Genomic DNA, 20,558 nt, shown 5'->3' with positions numbered 1-20,558 from the left:
TTTTCTCCCACTTCAGCACCAGTAGAATGAAGACCGCTATGAATTCATGGCTGTAAAATGGCCGGCAACGCATAGAAACAAATATAATTACAGATCCGCTCTCGTAGTACCCTGCGGTAAATAGAACCTGGTCAAGGCGAACCTTTACTGAACACTCCTCGTAGATTGTTCTCCCCATTCATCTACAGTATTTCAGAAAGACCTGCCTAACCATTTCACTTGATATAGTTATAACCAAATGCCGTGCAACTCACCCCTTCTTTCCCTGTAACAGAAGACAAAGGAGTACATTGTAAAGAAATACGTAAATAAATTAAACAACAAGAGTGGAATTCGACGACAGTTGAGTCAGGTGGCGTCTTAATTCGTAAAGCTTGTGAGCCGTCTTGATGCTTTTGTGCAATAGACGATTCTAAATATGCCCACAAAACTTTTCCAATTCATTTCCCGTTATTGGAAGGAAACGCCTGTCTTAAAGGGTTTTAAATGTCCACGTAAGAAGAGAAAAAGAAATTAAGTTCTTTTTCTCATTCCTTCACTCAAAATCACACAAACGTTTCAACTGAGATGCTTTAAATAGATTTTGTTTCTATCAACTAAATGTATGGAACACATTCTATTTAAGAATAGTCTTCTGGCGGGCTAGTTGGTTCTTTTCGTTCATGGTTAAACTGCGCGAAGGAAACAAGGACAGAGACAGAAACACACGTACACACTGAGCGCAGAACTTCCAACTTTTATTCGAAAAACGCTTCGGGCATTACCTTTTATACGCTCTAAACAACCACCACATGACACAGCCGGGATAAAAACCGATAAGTATTGACAGTAACGTGTCCATGATGCGCCGACCCGCCAGAGCGCCAATCTAAACTATACCAGTGTGTGCAAGCTTATGCACCATTGATACCTAGATACAAGGAAAAAGAAAAGGGAGACTGGAAGATTAAGAACATAAAAGTGAAGATAAAACCAATACCACCAAGGAGGTCATCAACAAAACGTTGTAATACTAGCGCAACCTACTCAGCGATGGGATGAGACGCGGAACCAACAGTAATAACAATAACAATAATAACAATTTATTGTTATTACTGTTGGTTCCGCGTCTCATCTCATCGCTGAGTAGGTTGCGCTAGTATTACAGCGTTTTGTTGATGACCTCTTTGGTGGTATTGGTTTTATCTTCACTTTTATGTTCTTAATCTTCCAGTCTCCCTTTTCTTTTTCCTTGTATCTAGGTATCAATGGTGCATAAGCTTGCACACACTGGTATAGTTTAGATTGGCGCTCTGGCGGGTCGGCGCATCATGGACACGTTACTGTCAATACTTATCGGTTTTTATCCCGGCTGTGTCATGTGGTGGTTGTTTAGAGCGTATAAAAGGTAATGCCCGAAGCGTTTTTCGAATAAAAGTTGGAAGTTCTGCGCTCAGTGTGTACGTGTGTTTCTGTCTCTGTCCTTGTTTCCTTCGCGCAGTTTAACCATGAACATTCTATTTCCTTTATATTGAAAGCTATTTAGAATAAAGATATATTACAGTGTGAGTAGCTCCATCTCAACATAGTTATTGTTTTCTGCTAGCATTCTTACCTCTACTAAATACAATCAAATTATGACAGAGAGCAGAACGATGTGATTGATTATTTTTGTTGTAGTTCAGAGAACTGCTGCTGGTTACAAGATCTAGTAAGAGACAATTACGCATTCGCTGCCGCGGTGGCTCAGCGGTTATGGTGCTCGGCTGCTGACCCGAAAGACGCGGGTTCGATCCCGGCCGCGGCTGCTAGAATTTCTTTGGAGGAGAAATTCTAGAGGCCCGTGTACTGTGCGATGTCAGTGCACGTTAAAGAACCCCAGGTGGTCGAAATTTCCGGAGCCCTTCACTACGGCGTCTCTCATAGCCTTAGTCGCTTTGGGACGTTAAACCCCATAAACCAAACCAAACCAAACAATTACGCATTCGAAGCATACGTTGTATATCAGCATGAGTTGGTGTAACAATGCTGGCAACCTAGCAGTTTCATAATTCAGTAAATAAAGTAAAAACTTTAAGGGGCTGCAGTAGACTATGTAAGGACCCGCGCTGAATGTACACTTGAAATGAAAACAAGCTAGACCTACCAGGTAGACATTGTTGACCACGAAGTTGGAACTGAAATGGGGCACATAATATGTACCATTCCTTGTCAGCTCATTTTGAGGGACTGTGATTGCCGAGGGCTTATAATCAGTCATGAACACGAAATATAGAGCGTTTCTTCGTACAGTTATCGGTATTTCTGTTTTGTCTTGTGGGGAACCGATGTTCCTGTCTTTTCCAGCGATGTGGGACTTGATCATAATCCTGGAGTGAGAACAGCAAAGTCGTTTAGAGACACGTTTAGCTTAGGCACCGTGTCAGTCTTAATGTACTTTTTAGGTTGGCAACACTGCGAGTTTCACGACATCCTACAGTGGTCAAAAATAACCACAGTCCGAATCAGTGTACAAGTATTTTAAAAAATACAGCACACAAACATCGAGTGAACGATACGCGCAGCAACAATAGACGGTTTTTGGCAATCTACTTTCCCTATTCCCTCGACCAGCGTGAAATTCGACCAGGGACAGAAAGAAAAGACAACCAGAGTGCTAGCAAATATCTGAAAATTTACTGCAAAGGGACGCGAATATATACGGGGTAACATAATATGCAAGGCAAAAAAGATAAGACAATATCATTGAAGAACGCTATCAGAGACAGTCATGCAAAAAAGACAAAAACTCTTTCTCTAGCAGGGCGACCAAAGGCTTCGCCACGCATTTGGCCCGACTGTAGGCGATAAAGTAAGCTAGAAATTTGATTCTTGTAACTGCAAGTTGTTTCACGAATTATTACGAAAAGGCAAAGGCGCTTGTTTCATTTCCTGAAATTGCGGCGGTGTAGCACGAGATTGTACGTTTGGGCTTTTTTCTCGTTCAAAAAATCGTAGTGACCTTCAAGCTTCACATTCAAGCATCTTCCCGTCGGCCCAGTGTAAAGTCTTCCGCAAGACACGCGTAGACATTCACCGATGTCGAAAAAGAACCCGTGTACAGGATCTTGTTTTCTTGCGGAAGGTTTTACCCAGGGCAGACAAGGATATGCTTGAGTGTAATGCTTAAAGAAAGCACCAGGATTTTTTGAACAAGAAAAAAGCCCCATCGTCCGACCTCGTGCTTCAGTGTGGTGATTGAAAGATGCAACTAAGCGCCCTCGCCTCCCAGTCCTTAGCAATTCCTCCATAACTTACTGTAACAACAATCAAATTTTCAGGAAAATCTTTGAAGGTTATGTCTTCTACAAAAATCAGGACAAGTGCGCGGCGAAGCCTTCGCTCTCCCTGCTGATAACAAGTTAGTTTTTGAATGAGTGTCTCCGATAGCTTTTTTCATTTATATTCTCTTTTCTTTTTTGTATTGCAGATTATGTTTTCCCGAATCCAATAAATTTTCAGTTGTTAGCGCACGTGTTGTCTTTTCTTTCCGTCCCTTGTCGAATTTCGCGCTGGTCGTCACAATGATCACTGCAATTTGCCCCAAAGTCAGCTTTGGATTACAATTTGAAGGTAACCAAGGTTGTTGCCAACTGGAGGCAGCCTATTGTTACCAGTGCGTAGGAAGGAAGCCTGGCTTACCGTGTTGCGGCAGTAATAGCATAGGCAAGAAGGACCCTCGATAGCGTTTCAAATCACTTTTTGTATATAGGCTATGCATTACTACACAAATGATATTAGCGACGCTGACAGTATGAATGTACTGAATCAACCAAGTGCCAACTCCAGAGTTCATACTTCTCACTAATGCTAACAGAGATAATAAGCAGGTGCACATAAGAGTTTTCTAATTATCATTGGTATCCTGTTGCTATCAATCCATGGATATATGCGGAGTTTTGCACTGGATTGTATTGGAACGAAGTAAAAGCCAGCCCTTCAACCTTGTTCGTTTATCTTGCTTTAAACAATGTTCACAAACCCATATAGCTGTATTAGAAGAAGCGAAATGATCATATTACCCACCAAATGCTCAGAAAAGGAATAGACTGCTATCAATACTGGCGACTCGTCAAAGAAGCTTCGAATGCGAATTACCGGTATCAAATTACCACTAAAATTAATGACGCCTGGTGAAAGTTAGGAAAGGACATCGACATGGCTGTTGCATTTAAGTCATTCTTCGTAAAAATCAGTCGTATTCCAGCCGCTAATTCTTACGACAACTGTTGTTCACACTACTTTTACATGAGATCCATTACCCCAGTCGGAGTTAATTCAGGCATGCAGGGTATGAACATTAACATACCAGGTCTTGACCATATTTATTCCTCAGGAGTTATAATTGTTCACCAGCTTTCTGCCATCCTTGCTGCCGTTTTCAAAAGGGGCAGCCCCTGTAGTCCCTGTAGTGTGGCTGATTATCACCCTGTAACTATACTGTCATTTTGGAGAAAATTAGTCGAAAAATCGTTGTCCACCTTTTAAAGGGCAGTCCTCGTAACTATGATATTCTACACCACATCGATTCAAATTTGGCTCTAAATACTCCTCAAAAGGTACTCTAGTATAACTTACCTACAATATTACACAATTTCTTTATAACGAGCGACGCGCACCTGCGGCATTTATCTGCTCCAGAGAGGCGCCTTGCTAGCTGGCGGGTATCTTCGGGACCTTGCAGAAAAGTGGCGACATGACGTCGAGCGTTGTCGTTACCGTTTATCCGTAAACCAGCCTGAACGGTATCATGTTGGTTGTTTTTTCGGCGACTGTATTGAACGCGGATATGACATAAAGTGAGACTTCGTTCAAAGTTTTATGGTCCACGTTTACGTAAATCGGCAGAATGTCTGCAAGTGGCTTCCTTAGTTGTTCCGTCAGTGCGTTTTTTGGGGGTGGTGGGAGGTCGTCCTGAGGTGGTGTGTGCAACTTAAAACAGGAATGTGCCGCACTAGCTCAGCAGAAAATGCATTCCCTGGGCATATGATCAGAACGTCCGGTGCGGTGGGCCCGAGGACGATTTGATGAACGAAGAATTCGGAGACCAGGACATCTCGGTTGCTGCGTTGCTGTTCGGCGAAGTTTGTGCGACTGAGTGCATTCACAAAGGCGTCGTCATCAACAGCAACTTCCGGAGCTGAATGCACCGTGATGGTAGTGTTATATTCTTGGAGTCGGAGGCTCCTGCTTGCGAGACGCACTGACGGATCCTTGAGGTTAACTGGCCATCGAAGTGCCGGATGGTAGGTCATGACTTTGAAAGGTCTACCGTCGAGGTACGGTCGAAATCATTTACCACAAATTTACCACATGATGGCGAGGTGTTGCAGAGTAGCTGACTTCGGGCTTGCGCAAATCCTGGATTGGATAGTCAATTACACCTTGTTGTCATTTCTGTACCTGAACCAAACAGTGCCGAAACGTACATTTGTCGCATCGTACGTACTTTGTCAGCTTTTTTGTAAAAAGGCCCCGAAACAGCTGGTGTCTGAAGGCGACACTGGAGTTTTTGAAACGCCTGCGTCTTCAGGTCCCCAGAAGAAAGTCACATCAGCCACGGTCAGGAGGGTAAGAGGCGTGGCGGTTTTCGAGTATTTTTTAACAAGTCAGTGGCGCTTCCTTCGCTCATAAAATTAGGAAGCGCCTAAATTATTCGGGTGACTTGTGACCGCGAAATTCGCAATGGAAGCTGCTTTCTCTGGATACTGGAGGGTGCCGCCCGACTTCACTAGTGAATAAAACTTCGGTTGGGCGTAGTTGGTACATGTTGTTGTGAAGGTGTAGATTGTGCAAACACGAGACGAACCACAAAGAAAAGACACAGAGAAACAAAAGCTCTTGTGTGTGCCTCTGATTCTTTTCTTTGTGGTTCGTCCCGTGTTTGCGCAACCTACACCTTCACTACTGAGACCTGAAATCTTCAGCACCTAGAACGCCAAATGACAATTTTGGTTTCATTGTAAGGCAAAATGACTGCGTGAAGGCGAAGTGAGGATTGCATCAAGGCGACGAAGTTGCTCGTTGAAATTCATGGCGAAGCCAATCACGTCAGCCAGGTATACGAGACAATTCTGCCACTCGAGATCGGCAACAACGTGGTTGTTGCTGGTGCTGTAATTGCTGGTTCAATGGCCGAAGGGAAGCAATTGAAACTCCTATATTCTGTCTGGTTCGATGAAATACGTCTTATCTTCGTCCCTTCCGTCGACTTCGATTTGCCAGCAATCCAGGTCCAAGCAGGAGAAATATCTGGCGTCACAGAGGCGGTGCAAGGCGCAGTCACTTCTGGGCACGGAGTAAACACTTTCTTGTGACTTCGTTCAATGACGATAGCCGACGCAGAACCGCAACGTCCCATCTTAATTCTTTACTAGGACTGCAAGTGCTGCCCATGGGCCTCGATATTGTAGAATGGCGTCGGTATCAAGCTTTGCCTGGACTTGAGTCCAGATAGCAGCGTGTTCTTTGGGAAAATCCACCAGGACGACGGACGAAGGGGTCAGATAGCTTCTTCTGTCATGACACGGTACCTCCGAAGGATGTGTGCTTCCGACGCGTGCCAATAACGCAAATGTGCTAAGGTAATGGTTCAGTATGGCCCGCAGTTATTTTTGGTCCTTTTGATGTAAGGCCCGATTGAGGTCGTGCTTCAGGCCAACAGGAGCGTCGCATTCCATTGGCTATGCGTGGGGTAAATTGTGCACTCACTTATGCTATGTCATGACTTCAAGAAACGTAGCAGTCGTTCCTTTGTTCAGTGTTGGTGTTCATTGCTGGAACTGGTGAGGAGAACATCAGTTTTACTACCTTCGAGGAGGACAACTGCCCGGGAAAATGCAATGGTTCTTTCCAGAATCAATACCTGCTCTCTATAAACGACGCCTTCAAGTTGCCGTCAATTCAGGTGTTGCATAACTACAGCCCAATAAACGAGACAAGATGAGAAGAAACATGTAAACACAAACACAGCTCTGTGCGATAAACGGGACAACATCAGGGGAACCATGTAAAGACAAACATAGAACTTTACATGTTTCTTCTCATCTTGTCCCGTCTATCGCGCTGTAGATGTAAACATCGTCACCAACTCGCCCAACTACTTATCTTGTACCAACTGAGGTGACCGTCATTGTATGGCGGTCCCCATAATACACCATAATACTAGAACGCGGCGGCACGCTCATGTGCTTCATAAGAACATGGAGTGCAACGTGTAGTATGCAGTTGGTGCGGATGGCATTCTGGATTCAAAACTTTCTACAGATTGATGATTGCGCCCTGTTCACTTAGGAAGTCTATACCGAGTGTGCCTTCACAGGAGCATTGGGCTAACATAACGAAAGTTGACAAAAATGTTTCCCCTTGCACCAAGGCTCGCGGCGTGCAAACTCCAGTGGGTGTAATCAAATGATATTTAGCGTTGCGTATCTGTGTGTTGTCCCAAGCTGTGGTAACCTTTTTTGATTTTTGCGACAATATTTTCCTTTCGACATACAACGTTAAACTCTCCTTTGAGTGCTCGATGCAGTTCTGTAGAAGATGTTCCACGTTTTCCTTGCGAAATGTGTTGGCGGAAGCATGCAGAAATTCCGCCTTGAATGTTCTTAATGTGCCCAGGCATGGTTCCCAATATTGAAACCATGTTCTCGCAGTATGCAAGCGCAAGGTAACTTGACGTTGCTTGCAGATAGCGTCCCAGGCACTGAAGACGGCCATGTGTTGCACTCACTGCTGCAAGACCTCGGCATCCGGAGAGGGAAGGGTGGTGAAGCGAGCTGGTTCAGCGCTGATGGTGAAACAAAAAGAGCGCTCTGAATGCTGGCGGATGCATTGGCTCAACGCCTGCGTTTCTGGTTATATAGCGGTCAGGAAGATGTCCGAATTCGGGTGACAGGCCTTTCAGTCCATGACTGACCTGCTTAACTTGTCTTTACGTTGGGGGTGGGTCCTTGGCTTGATTCCCGGCTTGAAGGGGGCGTCCGGTGCATGAAAGGGGCACCAATAATCTCGACCAGTATGTTCAATAATGTGAAACTGAAGTTAAGGTCACTGTGCAACAAATCGAAATTATTAAACATAAAAATAACAATTGATCTAAAAAAGGCTGGTGCACGGGATAAGTTTTTGAAGTTGACGCTTTGGCGGCACCTCCTGACATGGCAGTGGCGACGACGTTAATTCACATCGGCTAAACCCCGCTCTTCTGCCCTGTTGCAGATAGCTTCGCCAACGATTGCAAGTGCTGCAGCGACGACATAGCACGTAGCATCGGAATCGAGCTGTTTCCTTCACATCGACAGCAAAGCGTCACCGTCCGGGCCACTGGCTATCTGCGCATCGCATCGAGCGACGAGAAGAAACCTATAACGCCAAGCCGTCACCGCCCCGAGCTTCACATGGCAGCGGTGACGACGTGAATTCACGTCGGCTAAGCCCCGCTCTTCTGCCCTGTGGCAGATTAGTGTTTGCAGCGTACTGCTGCTGCTTGAATAATTATCTACGTCGTCTTCACTGCCAAGTTGAAACAAGTTGTAATCTGTTGTTGTTCAAAGATGTCGAAAGAGCTGGCTAAAGTGAAGGATGATTTGTGAGCAGAATTTGTCAAGCTTAAAGAAGAGCTACGACAAGAACTGAAGATGATGAAAGAATCAGTTGAGCGGAGTTTAAGGAATGAAATTCGGGATATACGAGCTGAGCAGATCGAAACAAACAAATCCCTTACATATGCGAACGAAACACTCGAGGAGCTCCAGAAAAAAACTGGACTATGACAGTGAAAAAAACTCTAAGCTAGAAGAAGAGAATGAAATGCTTCGTTCCAAATGTGGGACCGTCGAACTGAACACTTAGAACTGGAGAAACGCCTTGTTCGTCTAGAGATCTACTCGCGATAGGCGAGCATTGAAATCCAGGGTGTAGAACAGAAAGAGAGTGAAAGTGTTGTGGAGATAGTTTCCGAACTTGGGAAGGCTGCCAGTGAGCCTAGTTCTGAAGCTGATATAGAGAGTTGTCATCGTTTACCCGCTCGACACGGAAGAACACCAAACATTCTCGTCCAGCCCAAATCACGAGCGAAACGCGATGAAGCTCTCAGAAAGGCAAAGAAAATGCGCCTCACAAACACTGATGTAGGACTTGAAGGAAGAAACCCTATATATGTGAATGAACACCTTTGGCCAGTCTTGAAACGTTTGCTCGGCCTGGCTGCCAAAAGGAAACGGGAGCATCAGTGGAAGTCCGCCTGGTCGGTTAATGGAAAGATTTTCGCAAAACGGGCAGACGGCACTGATGCTCTGCAAATAGAAAATGAAAAGGACCTTGAAAAAATCTGCTAGGCTACGTTTAGAGGAGAGCAGCGATACCGCATCTATCGACAATGCGCAATCACGAGTTCGCTTTTCCACAAAACATTAAACGACCTATCCTTACAAAACCCTGTTTTACATATCAATACGCGTTTCGCTTGTTTATTTATTTATTTATTTATTTACAGAATACTGCAGACCGAATCGGTCCAAGCAGGAGAGGTTACATACATTTGTTTGTAAATACAATGACTTAGGATCAGCAACAATGGTGAAGTTAGAAATCACGACAAGGAAATATAATAGCAAAAACAAACAAGGTTACAAAGCAAATACACTATGTGAATGTACATGCCCAAAACACAGGCACATAGACAGCGAAGCACACTATGCACTGCTCATCATTTCAAACCATACACTGAGATATGTAGGTTCTCAAATGGTTGAAGGCAGGAGAGGTGAATCATGAGGCAGAGAATTCCATTCAGATATTGTTTTCGGAAAGAATGAATATTTGTAGAGATTCGTGCGGGAAAATATTGGCCTGATGCTATGACTATGTTTATGTCTCGAAGGTCTGGTTGTGTCCCTTTCGAAGTAGTCCTGTGGCTGAATGCCTAGCTTCTGAAGATACAAAGAGTGAAAAAAAACGCAGCCGGGCAGCCTTTCTTCTTCCAGCTAATGGCTCAAGGGCTGCCTGATGTAACATGATGGATGGAGAGTCCCTTCGCTTATACCGGTTGTATATGAACCTTACTGCTAATCTCTGGATTTTCTCTAATTTTTCTATGTTGGCTATGTGTGTGGGTCCAATACTATGCTGGCGTATTCAAGAGTAGGTCTAATAATTGTTTTGTACGCTTGAAGCCTAAGTATGCTTGAAGAATTGCCTAATTTATGTTTTAAAAAGCCTAGCTTTTTTCTTGCAGAGGAACAGATGTTGGAGATATGGGATGACCATTTAAGATCAGATGTTAAAGTCACGCCCAGGTATCTATATTCTTCCACTTGACTAATTCTGTTGTCTCCAATGGCATACGTAAATTTCATTTTGTTGATCTTATTCGTAGCACATAAATAAACGGTTTTGTCATAATTAATTGTCACGTCCCACTTGTGACACCAGTCTGCAAGAAGCTGCAAGTTCGAAGTTAGGACAAGTTGATGGGATACAGAATTAATACTTTTGAAAATAATGCAGTCATCGGCGAATAACCTGGCCGACGTGCTTAGTTCCAGAACGCCTATCAGGTTGTTAATATAAATATTAAATAAAACAGGCCCCAAGACGGAGCCCTGAGGAACACCTGAATGAACATCTAGGAAGCGGGAGCAGCTGCTATCAATTTCCACATATTGTTTTCTATTTTGTAAATATGACATAACCCAAGCGATGATATGCGAAGGGATACCTATTTCTTTAATTTTAGTTATTAATTTAGAGTGAGGAACCCTATCAAACGCCTTGGAGAAATCCATAAAAATTATATCGACCTGACCGCCACTGTCGAGAGTTCTTGTTAGGTTATGTACGGTATCAATTAGTTGTGTAGTAGTGGAAAAACGGTGCCGGAAGCCATGTTGCCTGTTGCTAATTATTTCATTCGTGTCTAAAAAACTGTTCAAGTATTTGAGCATGATATGCTCGATTAATTTGCAAGGAATAGATGTGAGAGATATTGAGCGGTAATTATTGATTTCCGATGGATTTCCTTTCTTTAATATGGGTACAATACGCGCAACACGCCAGTCATGGAGAACGATACCTGACTCTACAGATTTTTGGAAGATTACGACCAGAAATCTAGCCAGAATTTCTGCATACCTTTTTAAAAATGCTGCGGGAATATTATCAAAGCCTGCTGATTTTTTTGGATCCAATCGCAAAAGAAGTTCGGTAACACCTTCCAAAGAGATAGTAATGTTGCTTGCGCCTTCGCTAACTGACGCGTTATCAATCCTCACATCAGGTCTTGAAGAAACGCTCTGAAAATAAAGGTTGAACCTGTCTGCCATTTCCTTTTTGTCTGTGACAACTACCCTGTCAACCGTTACTTGCTCTAACTTTTTATTTTCCTTATTCGACAGGTACTGCCAGAATTTCCGTGGATTTTCCGTTGCAAAACGACTAAGTGTCTCGGAAAAATACCTGTCTCTTGCTTTTTGCAATCCATGCTTGAGGGAGGCGGTTAATTCTATGATTACTGACGCATTTTGATTGTTTTTCTTCCTGCAGCGCTGAATTTTTCGTTTTAATTGTACTAGATCTCGGGTTAACCAAGGGTTTGTCCTCCCTAGTTTCTTTATTTTTTCCGGTACAAAGTTTCGCATGCAGTAATCACAGAGGTATTTAAACCTCGCCCACAAAGCATTTACGTCGTCCTCACAAAACGATGAGAGGGCATCTTCCGGATAATGCATAATACGTGGGTTGTCTGCCGCGTCAAAATGCTTCACAGTATGTGATTTTGGCATGCACTTTCCCATTTGACGTAGCAGCATGCAGGTAAAATAGACTAGTTTGTGATCAGAAATGCCCTCATAAACTTCAGTAATGCAATTTTTTATGCCTGCGGAACATAAAATGAGGTCTAGAATTGATGAAGCTGAACTAGTTACGCGTGTAGGAGAGTGCACAGTCTGGACTAGATTATACGCCAACAATGTATCAAGTAATACCTCTGAACTTCTTGCATCGGCGGGACTAAACTTCATGGTGCCCCAATCAATGTGGGGAAGATTAAAGTCACCTGCAATTATAATATTCTGATTTAAATACTTTTCTAGGTGATCGTATAATTCCAGTAGATAATCTGGTCCCGCTCCAGGAGGCCTATAGATTCCAACAATAGTTATTTGGTTGCCTGAGAACATCAGCCTTCATGATGAGTGGAAACATCGGGCAAAAGGATAGAAGACAATCCAGCTTTCACGAGAATCGCAATTCCACCCCCCCTCGTGGCGCGGTCCTTTCTGTAGCATGTGTATGAAGGCGGTACGGTAACAAGGATGAGTACATTAGTAGTTTTCTAGATGAATTTAATTTCAAGTTTAAGATAATAATGTTGACAGAAACTTGGTACCATGAGCACGGTAATATTCTTTTGCCTGGAAGGGTATAGAAACTTTTTTTTGCGAAGCATATTAACGTAGGTTTCGGGCCTTCGCACGACGCCCGGCGGTGGCCACCATTGGCCTTCAAGTGACCTTCAAGTAGGTCACGTGACATGACGTCACGTGATGACGTCACACCGGCTGCAGATGGGGCCTCATATCGCGCCGTCGGACGTCGCCCGGCGGAGGCCTCCACGCTTCGGTTCGCGCCGTCGCGCGCGACGCGGCGGCGGCGCCACCATCGCTGCATCACGTGATATGTGACGTCACGCCAGGGATGAGGGGGCGCGCGCCCGCCGTCGCGTCAGTCTCTGTGCCCGCAACCGCGCCCGCGTCTTTGCGCCGGGCGTGTATGCGGTCAAGATGCCTCCAAACGCTAAGGACATGCTTCGCATCCACTGGGCTTAACCTTGATAAACCTCCAATTTTTTATCAATTGGTTTGGTAAACGCGGCAGTGGCGTTGCTGTATATGTTGATTCTGCCTATGACTACGAGATAGTTCCAGAGTTTTCAAAATCATGCAATTATTTTGAAATATTAACTTTGAAATATGAGCAGGAAGCGGTTACAGTTGTGTACCGGCCCCCGGACGGCAATGTTTCGAATTTGCTTTCCTTCTTTGACATAATTCTTGACTACATGCTTGTTAATAACCTCATACTAATTTGTGGAAGTGATTTTAATATTAACATTTCTCAACATTATACTCCTGCAAATGACCTTATCACAACGCTTCATAGCTCTGGTTTCACAAATTGTAATTGAAACACCAACTCGCGTCACGACATCTAGTACGTCTGTAGTTGATTTACTGATAACAAACATAAAGACGGTCATTTCGGACGCTGCTACTATTACATCAGATATTAGTGACCACTGTCCGGTCTTTATGATCTACAACTCAGAAACAAGAGCTAAAACTGATGCTTCTTCCCGATTGCATTCCAGTGCATAGCAGACCTTGCTTTGCACTCATTCAGACATGATGTCGCCACTTATGATTGGTCGTTCATACTTCGCATTAAACTTCCAAGTGTTACCTATACCGCATTCATTGAAATCTTCGTACAGATAAACATAAAACACTTTCCATTTAGGAGCTTTAAACAACCAAAAAAGATAAAGAAACCGTGGGTCACAAGGGCTCACCTAGGCGCGATCAAAAAGAAGAATGCTCTTTATCATGCTTTTCTGCGCGCGCGCTCACCCGCCGATCTAGACAGTTTTAAAGCAGCCAGAAAGAGGTTGAATGCCGAATTGAGGCGGGCCAAGTAAGTGTACTTCCAGGGATTATTCACTGATATCGCGCAAAAAAGCCCAAATATCGTTTGGAAAGTAGTAAGCAAGGTCTTAGGTGGCGGAACGAAGAACACAGAGCCAAACAGAATAACTTTTAACAACTCCGAATTGATTGGAAAGGCACTCGCGGAACATATTAATGAACATTTTATCAAATCTGTACCAAGAGAAAACAACACAGTAAGCTTGGATATAGATATTCAAAGTGTTCCTGAAAGTATGTTTTTGCACCCAACTAATTAATCAGCAGTCAACATAAAATTTATGCATTTGAATAACAGTACAGCATTAGATGTAGACAATATCCAAGTAAAGCCTGTTCAATATGTTTTGGAGCATATTCTTCCTGTTCTAACTCATATCTATAAATTGGTCCTTGAAACGTTTATATTTCCGGTTGCCATGAAGAAAGCCAGATTAACTGCCGTTCATAAAGGAGGCGATAAAAATTTGGTTTGAAATCACAGGCCAATGTCTGTCCTCCAAATATTTTGAAAGGGGCTAGAGAAATTAATTTATCGCTAAGAAGTACTTGAAGCTGGGCTAGTTGGTCCATATTCATGAAAGACATGAGAGCGCAAAACGGCAACACGGACGAGTAAGGGAACAGGACGAGCGCTGCAATTTCAACAGGATTTATTCAAGGAAGAACGTTTATATAGCCTTTGCCCTTAGCCATGCTCTTAATTGCAGACAATCACCTTTCACAGATATGGATCAAGAAACAGCATTTTACTGTGGTGAAGAACAACGGATGTGTCACTAATGAAACTATCACCTCGCTTCTTGTTATAGAAGGCTTCGACAAGCTCACGTTCTGTCCTATCTAGGCTTTTCAAAAGCACTTTGCAATCAGATAGTCGAGACTTGCAGGCTACACGCTTCTTTTTAGAGAAGGCTCGGCAGTGGTCTGGAAGATGGCCTCTCTTGTTTAGTGAATTCTTGTGTTCAAGCAGGCGCTCATTAAGACAACGTCCGGTTTGTCCAACGTACACCTTGCCGCATGTAAGCGGGAACTCGTAGACTACTCCTTTCTTGCAGCCAACATGTGGCATTCGATGTCTGATGGTGCACTCTTGTACTTTTTTTCTTCCAATACGTGAACACATTCCGGCGAGTTTTCGCGGCGCTGAAAATACCACATCGACGCCATACTTATTGGCCACCGTCTTGAGGTTATCAGAAGTGTGGTGTACGTAATGTACAACTTCCGGCCTTGCCTGCTTTTTTTCGTGAGGTCGGTTGTTTTCTTTGCTGCCCTTCAGCTTTTTCAGCAAGGACTGAGCCACGGAGAGAACCAGGGAAGCCGGGAAGCCTGCTTTCTGCAGCCCGGACACCTGAGAATCAAAGCTTGCGTGCATGGCATGGTGGCAAGTCTTCTTGAGTGCGGAAGCTAAGTACTGGGAAGCGATAGCCCTCCTAACGGTCTTAGAACGGTTCGAATCGAAAGGCAGGAAATCTTTCTTTGCGCGCGGACAGCAGTGCCAGCAAATGGGTGAAGGGTGAAAGGTTAGGGTGAGATCTAAAAACTGTAATTGGTTATTACTGCTAGGCAGTTCGTGAGTGGAGGTTAGACCCATGCTATTCCGACCAAACGTACCTAAAACATCAGCTACTGCTTCATCAAAAGTAATATCGTTATCTACCAAAAAGACCAGATAAACGTCTACATATCTAAAAACATGGACTCTATAATCCGTGTGAAGTTCTTCACTCAAGGAGCGGCCAATTTCAGATAAACACATATTACAGAATACCGGGGCGACACACGAGCCAATACAAATGCCCGTTTTTTTAGATACGTTTGGTCACTAAAGTCAATAAAAGTGGCCTTGAGATAAAACTCAAGTAATGACAAAAAGTAATCCACATTGAAACCGGCAGCGTTTTGAAAAGCCGTGGCTCCATTTCTGTCTATGCAATTACGCACTGCAGAATAGATATGTACATGCGGAACAGAGTAGAAAAGATCTTCTACATCAATATAAAAACCAGACCTTATGTTCATATGAGTCTGAAGGAAGGCTATCACGTCATCCGCGTTCTTAGTTGCAAAGGGGTCTTCTACTTCCAAAGTCTTCAGGTGCTTGAGCAAAAATTGGCTGATTTCTCGTTGCCAAGTTTCCTTTTCGCTTACTGTAGCCCGGAAAGGCATTTCCCGTTTGTGTGTTTTGGCGGCGAAAAAAACCGAAAAGCTGTTCTTTTCAGACTTGTTGATTGCCCTGGCTAGTGTATGTAGTTACAGCTCCTCACTCAACGATACTGCATCTTTTTATTTGCGTCGTCTTCACTTTCACGGACCTGAACTTCTTCTTCACTGCTTCTATTGCCTTTTTGTTGAATAAACCGGACGGCATTACACCAAAACCGCCTTCTTTGTCTGCTTGCACGAGCTGCAGATTATTCGCTATAAAAAACGAAACGAACTTCGCCGTGGAATGAGCTCGATGGCTGGGAGTGTTTGGATCCCTGACTGACCTGGTGAGGGTGTCAACGCCGTCCAAGAGGCACCTTTCCTGGTTTTCCTTCGTTGTTTTGCTGCCCAGTCGTCGGTTGAGGGCCAGCCATTTTTATTGGCTCGTGTGTCGCCCCGGTACTCTGTAATATGTTTTTATCTGAAATTGACCGCTCCTTGAGTTAAGAACTTGACACGGATTGTATAGTCCACGTTTTTAGATATATAGACGATTACCTGGTCCTATTGGCAGATAACGATATTACTTTTGACGAAGCAGTAGCTTATGTTTTAGGTAAGTCTGGTCGGAATAGCATGTGCCTCACCTTCACTCTCGAACTGCTTAGCAGTAATAACCAATTACAGTTTTTAGATCTCACCCTAACCTTTCACCCTTCACACATTTGCTGGCAGTACTGTCCGCGAGCAAAGAAAGATTTGTTGTCTTTCCATTCGAACCATTCTAAGATCGTTAAGAGGGCTATTGCTTCCCAGTACTTAGCTTCCGCACTCAAGAAGCCTTGCCACCATGCCATACACGCAAGCTTCGCTTCTCAGGTGTCCAGGCTGCAGAAAGCAGGCTTCCCTGCTTTCCTGATTCTCTCCGTGGTGCAGTCCTTGCTGAAGAAGCTGAAGGGCAGCAAGGAAAACAACCGACCTCCAGAAAAAAAGCAGGCAAGGCCGGAAGTTGTACCTTACGAACACCACACTTTTCATAACCTCAAGAAGGTGGCCAATAAGTATGGCATCGATGTGGTACTTTCAGCGCCGCGAAAACTCGCCGGAATGTGTTCACGCATTGGAAGAAAAAAAGTACAAGAGTGCACCATAAGACACCGAGTGCCACATGTTGGCTGCAAGAAAGGAGTAGTCTACGAGTCCCCGCTTACATGCGGCAAGGTGTACGTTAGACAAACCGGACATTGTCTTAATGAGCGCCTGATTGAACACAAGAATTCACTAAACAAGAGAGGCCATCTTCCAGACCACTGCCAAGCCTGCTCGAAAGAAAAGCGTGTAGCCTGCAAGCCTCGACTATCTGATTGCAAAGTGCTATTGAAAAGCCTAGATAGGACAGAACGAGAGCTTGTGGAAGCCTTCTATATCAAGAAGCGAGGTGATAGTTACATTAGTGACACATCCGTTGTTCTTCGCCACAGTGAAATGCTGTTTCTTGATGCATATCTTTGAGAGGTGATTGTCTGCGATTAAGAGCATGGTTAAGGGCAAAGGCTATATAAACGTTCTTCCTTGAATAAATCCTGTTGAAAGTGCAGCGCTCGTCCTGTTTCCTTACTCGTCCGTGTTGCCGTTTTGCGCTCTCGTGTCTTTCACAAATTGATTTATGATCGAGTAATTCTTTTTCTAGATAAACATAAAGTACTAACCAATGCTGAACATGGATTTCGTAAAAATAGATCAACCGAGACAGCCTTATTGACTCTGAAAGAAAAGATACAAAAAATATAGAAAATAACAATTATACTTTAGGCTTATTTATTGACTTTACGAAGGCCTTTGATTGTCTTAGTCATGATATACTACAGCATAAGCGTTCACTCTACGGAATACGGGGCATACCACTGGAACTGTTTCGATCACATCTCAGTGGTAGAAATCAGTGCGTATGCGTCGATAGGGAACAGTTACTCATGGCGTACGAGAAGGAAGTGTTTTAGGGCCTTTATTATTTAATTTATATACAAATGATATTGTTACACTGGACCAAACAGCGAAATCATAATATATGCAGATGACAGCACAGTCTTATTTTCGGGCCAAAGTGTACCCAAATTTGTATTAAAATGCAATGATGGGCTTGACAAGCTCTTGCTCTGGTCGCAGCGCAACAAGATAAATATTAATGCAGCAAAAACAAAAGCAATTATCTTCCGGGGAAAAAATAAACCACTTGAAATTCAACGCGCAATTAGATATTGTCACGTTGTAGTGACGGCAGTCCAGCGGTCAGAAAGACACCAGAAAGACTTGCAAACGAAGCTCATTATTTGGGCTGACTTGCGCCCGCAAAAGAACTGAATCACTCGGCAGCGGCGTAAGCGACAAGCGTGCTCGTCAATCGTCGAACTACGAATGCCCACTGCTCGCAGCATCGTTCAATTTAAAGCCGGTAAGGAAACTTCGAGATAACAGGCCGAGATCATCTAAAGTAATCTGGAAACACGTAGATGCAGCTGTTCATGGCTGTGAACAATCGAGATTACACCGGTCGCTTCTCGCGTCAGAAACAAAAATAATAACACCCCTTTCATGCGGCCTTGCGCGAACGAACAGACATTACAATGATACGTGGCATTACCCCCCTCCCAAATAAGCATCGTCTCGATGCTTTAAAATGAAAATAAGCACGGGTAATGCAAACTTCGAGTCCTTTAGCATTCATAATAGGGTTTAAGACGTACGACATGTACGACTTCCGGGCGTGTGCGTCGTCGCTGAGATGCTGTCGTTCCGTCGGGGATGACTTCATAGTCCAGGTCACCGATGCGGCGGAGAACCCTATATGGGCCAAAGTAGCGTCGCAGCAACATTTCACTCAATCCACGGTGGCGAATTGGTGTCCATATCCAAACACGATCACCTGGCTAGTAATGCGTGTCTCGTCGGCGCAGATTGCAGCGTCGGGCGTCGGTGCGCTGCAGGTCTTTTATGCGAAGCCGCGCAATTCTTCGGGCTTCCTCGGCGCGATGGAGATAGGCGGCGACGTCGAGGTTGTCTTCGTCTGAAACCTGCGGGAGCATTGCGTCGAGTGTTGTCGTGGGTTTCCTGCCGTATACCAGCTGGAATGGGGTAAACCTGGTTGTCTCCTGGACGGCAGTATTGTACGCGAAGATCACGTAGGGCAGAATGGAGTCCCACGTCTTGTGTTCGGCGTCGATGTACATGGAGAGCATGTCTGCGATGGTCTTGTTCAGACGCTCTGTGAGTCCGTTGGTTTGTGGATGATAGGCAGTTGTCCTCCGATGGCTTGTCTGGCTGTAGTTTAAAATGGCTTGCGTCAGCTCCGCTGTAAATGCCTTTCCTCTGTCCGTGATGAGCACTTCGGGGGCGCCGTGTCGCAGGAGAATTTGTTCGACAAAAAATTTTGCAACTTCTGTTGCGGTACCACTAGGCAACGCTTTTGCTTCGGCGTAGAGGGTCATGTAGTCGGTGGCCACGATGATCCACTTGTTACCTGATGATGAAGTCGGAAAGGGGTCGAGGAGGTCCATCCCCATTTGCTGAAAGGGCTTAGTTGGTGGTGGTATGGGTTTCAGGAGTCCGGCTGGTCTAGTCGGCGGCGTTTTGCGTCGCTGACACTCACGGCACGTTTTCACGTAATGGGAAACGTCCGTAGCTAGCCGCGGCCAATAGTACTTCTCCTGGATGCGGTGCAACGTGCGAGCAATCCCGAGATGCCCTGCAGTCGGCTCATCATGACATGCCTGCATAATTTCTTGCCTGAGATTGTTGGGCACGACAAGAAGATGCACTGTCCTGTTGGGCGCGAAGTTCTTCTTCAGGAGGACATTATTGTGAAGGACGAAGGACGACAGTTGGCGCTGGAACCCTCGGGGAGGCGATGCGGTCTTGCCTTTCAAATAATCAACTAGGCTTTGCAACTCAGGATCCGAGCGCTGCTGCTGCGCGAAACTGCTGGCGCTTACCGGTCCTAAGAAAGCGTCGTCGTCTTCCTCTTCCGGTGCTGCGTCTACGGGGCCTCGCGATAAGCAGTCTGCATCGGAATGCTTGCGGCCAGATTTGCAGACTACAGTTATGTCGAATTCTTGAAGACGCAGGCTCCAACGAGCAAGGCGGCCGGAGGGATCTTTCAAATTGGCCAGCCAGCACAGAGCATGGTGATCGCTAACAACCTTGAATGGTCGTCCGTATAGGTAGGGGCGAAATTTCGACGTGGCCCAAATAATGGCGAGACATTCTTTCTCGGTCGTCGAATAGTTGGCTTCGGCTTTCGACAGTGAACGGGTAGCGTACGCGATAACTTTTTCCTCTCTACCATTTTTCTGAACGAGCACTGCTCCTAAGCCCACACTGCTTGCATCGGTATGGATTTCGGTTTCGGCGTTTTCATCAAAGTGCCCGAGCACAGGAGGGGACTGTAAGAGGCGTTTTAGCTCTTTGAAAGCTTCCTCTTGCGGCATTTCCCATTTAAAAGGCACGTCCCCCTTGGTAAGCTGGGTCAAAGGTTCAGCGATGCACGAAAAATTCTTGACGAATCGCCTGTAATAAGCGCACAATCCAAGAAATCTTCGTATAGGTTTCTTGTCATTCGGCTGTGGAAAGTCTGCGATCGCAGCCGTCTTCTGGGGGTCTGGGCGAACTCCATCCTTGCTTACGACG

The 20,558-nt window shown here is 44.8% G+C and overlaps 1 protein-coding gene across 1 annotated transcript in view; it reads right to left on the bottom strand.

The window, feature by feature from the left end:
• Positions 1–250: 250 nt before the first annotated feature.
• The window catches only part of LOC149326545 (uncharacterized), an 85,224-nt gene continuing 64,916 nt past the window's right edge, over positions 251–20,558 (bottom strand). Inside the window, exons 7-8 of the mRNA XM_089564609.1 lie at positions 2,126–2,348; positions 251–265 (exon numbers count right to left, since the gene is read on the bottom strand). Of these exons, the coding sequence (XP_089420735.1) occupies positions 251–265; positions 2,126–2,348 (238 nt within the window). The remainder of the gene's footprint in view (positions 266–2,125; positions 2,349–20,558) is intronic.

The sequence above is a fragment of the Amblyomma mixtum genome, chromosome 10 (genome assembly GCF_055824585.1).
Source record: "Amblyomma mixtum isolate Tamu chromosome 10, ASM5582458v1, whole genome shotgun sequence".
NCBI classification, from domain to species: domain Eukaryota; kingdom Metazoa; phylum Arthropoda; class Arachnida; order Ixodida; family Ixodidae; genus Amblyomma; species Amblyomma mixtum.
This window is presented reverse-complemented; position numbering and strand designations above follow the sequence as displayed.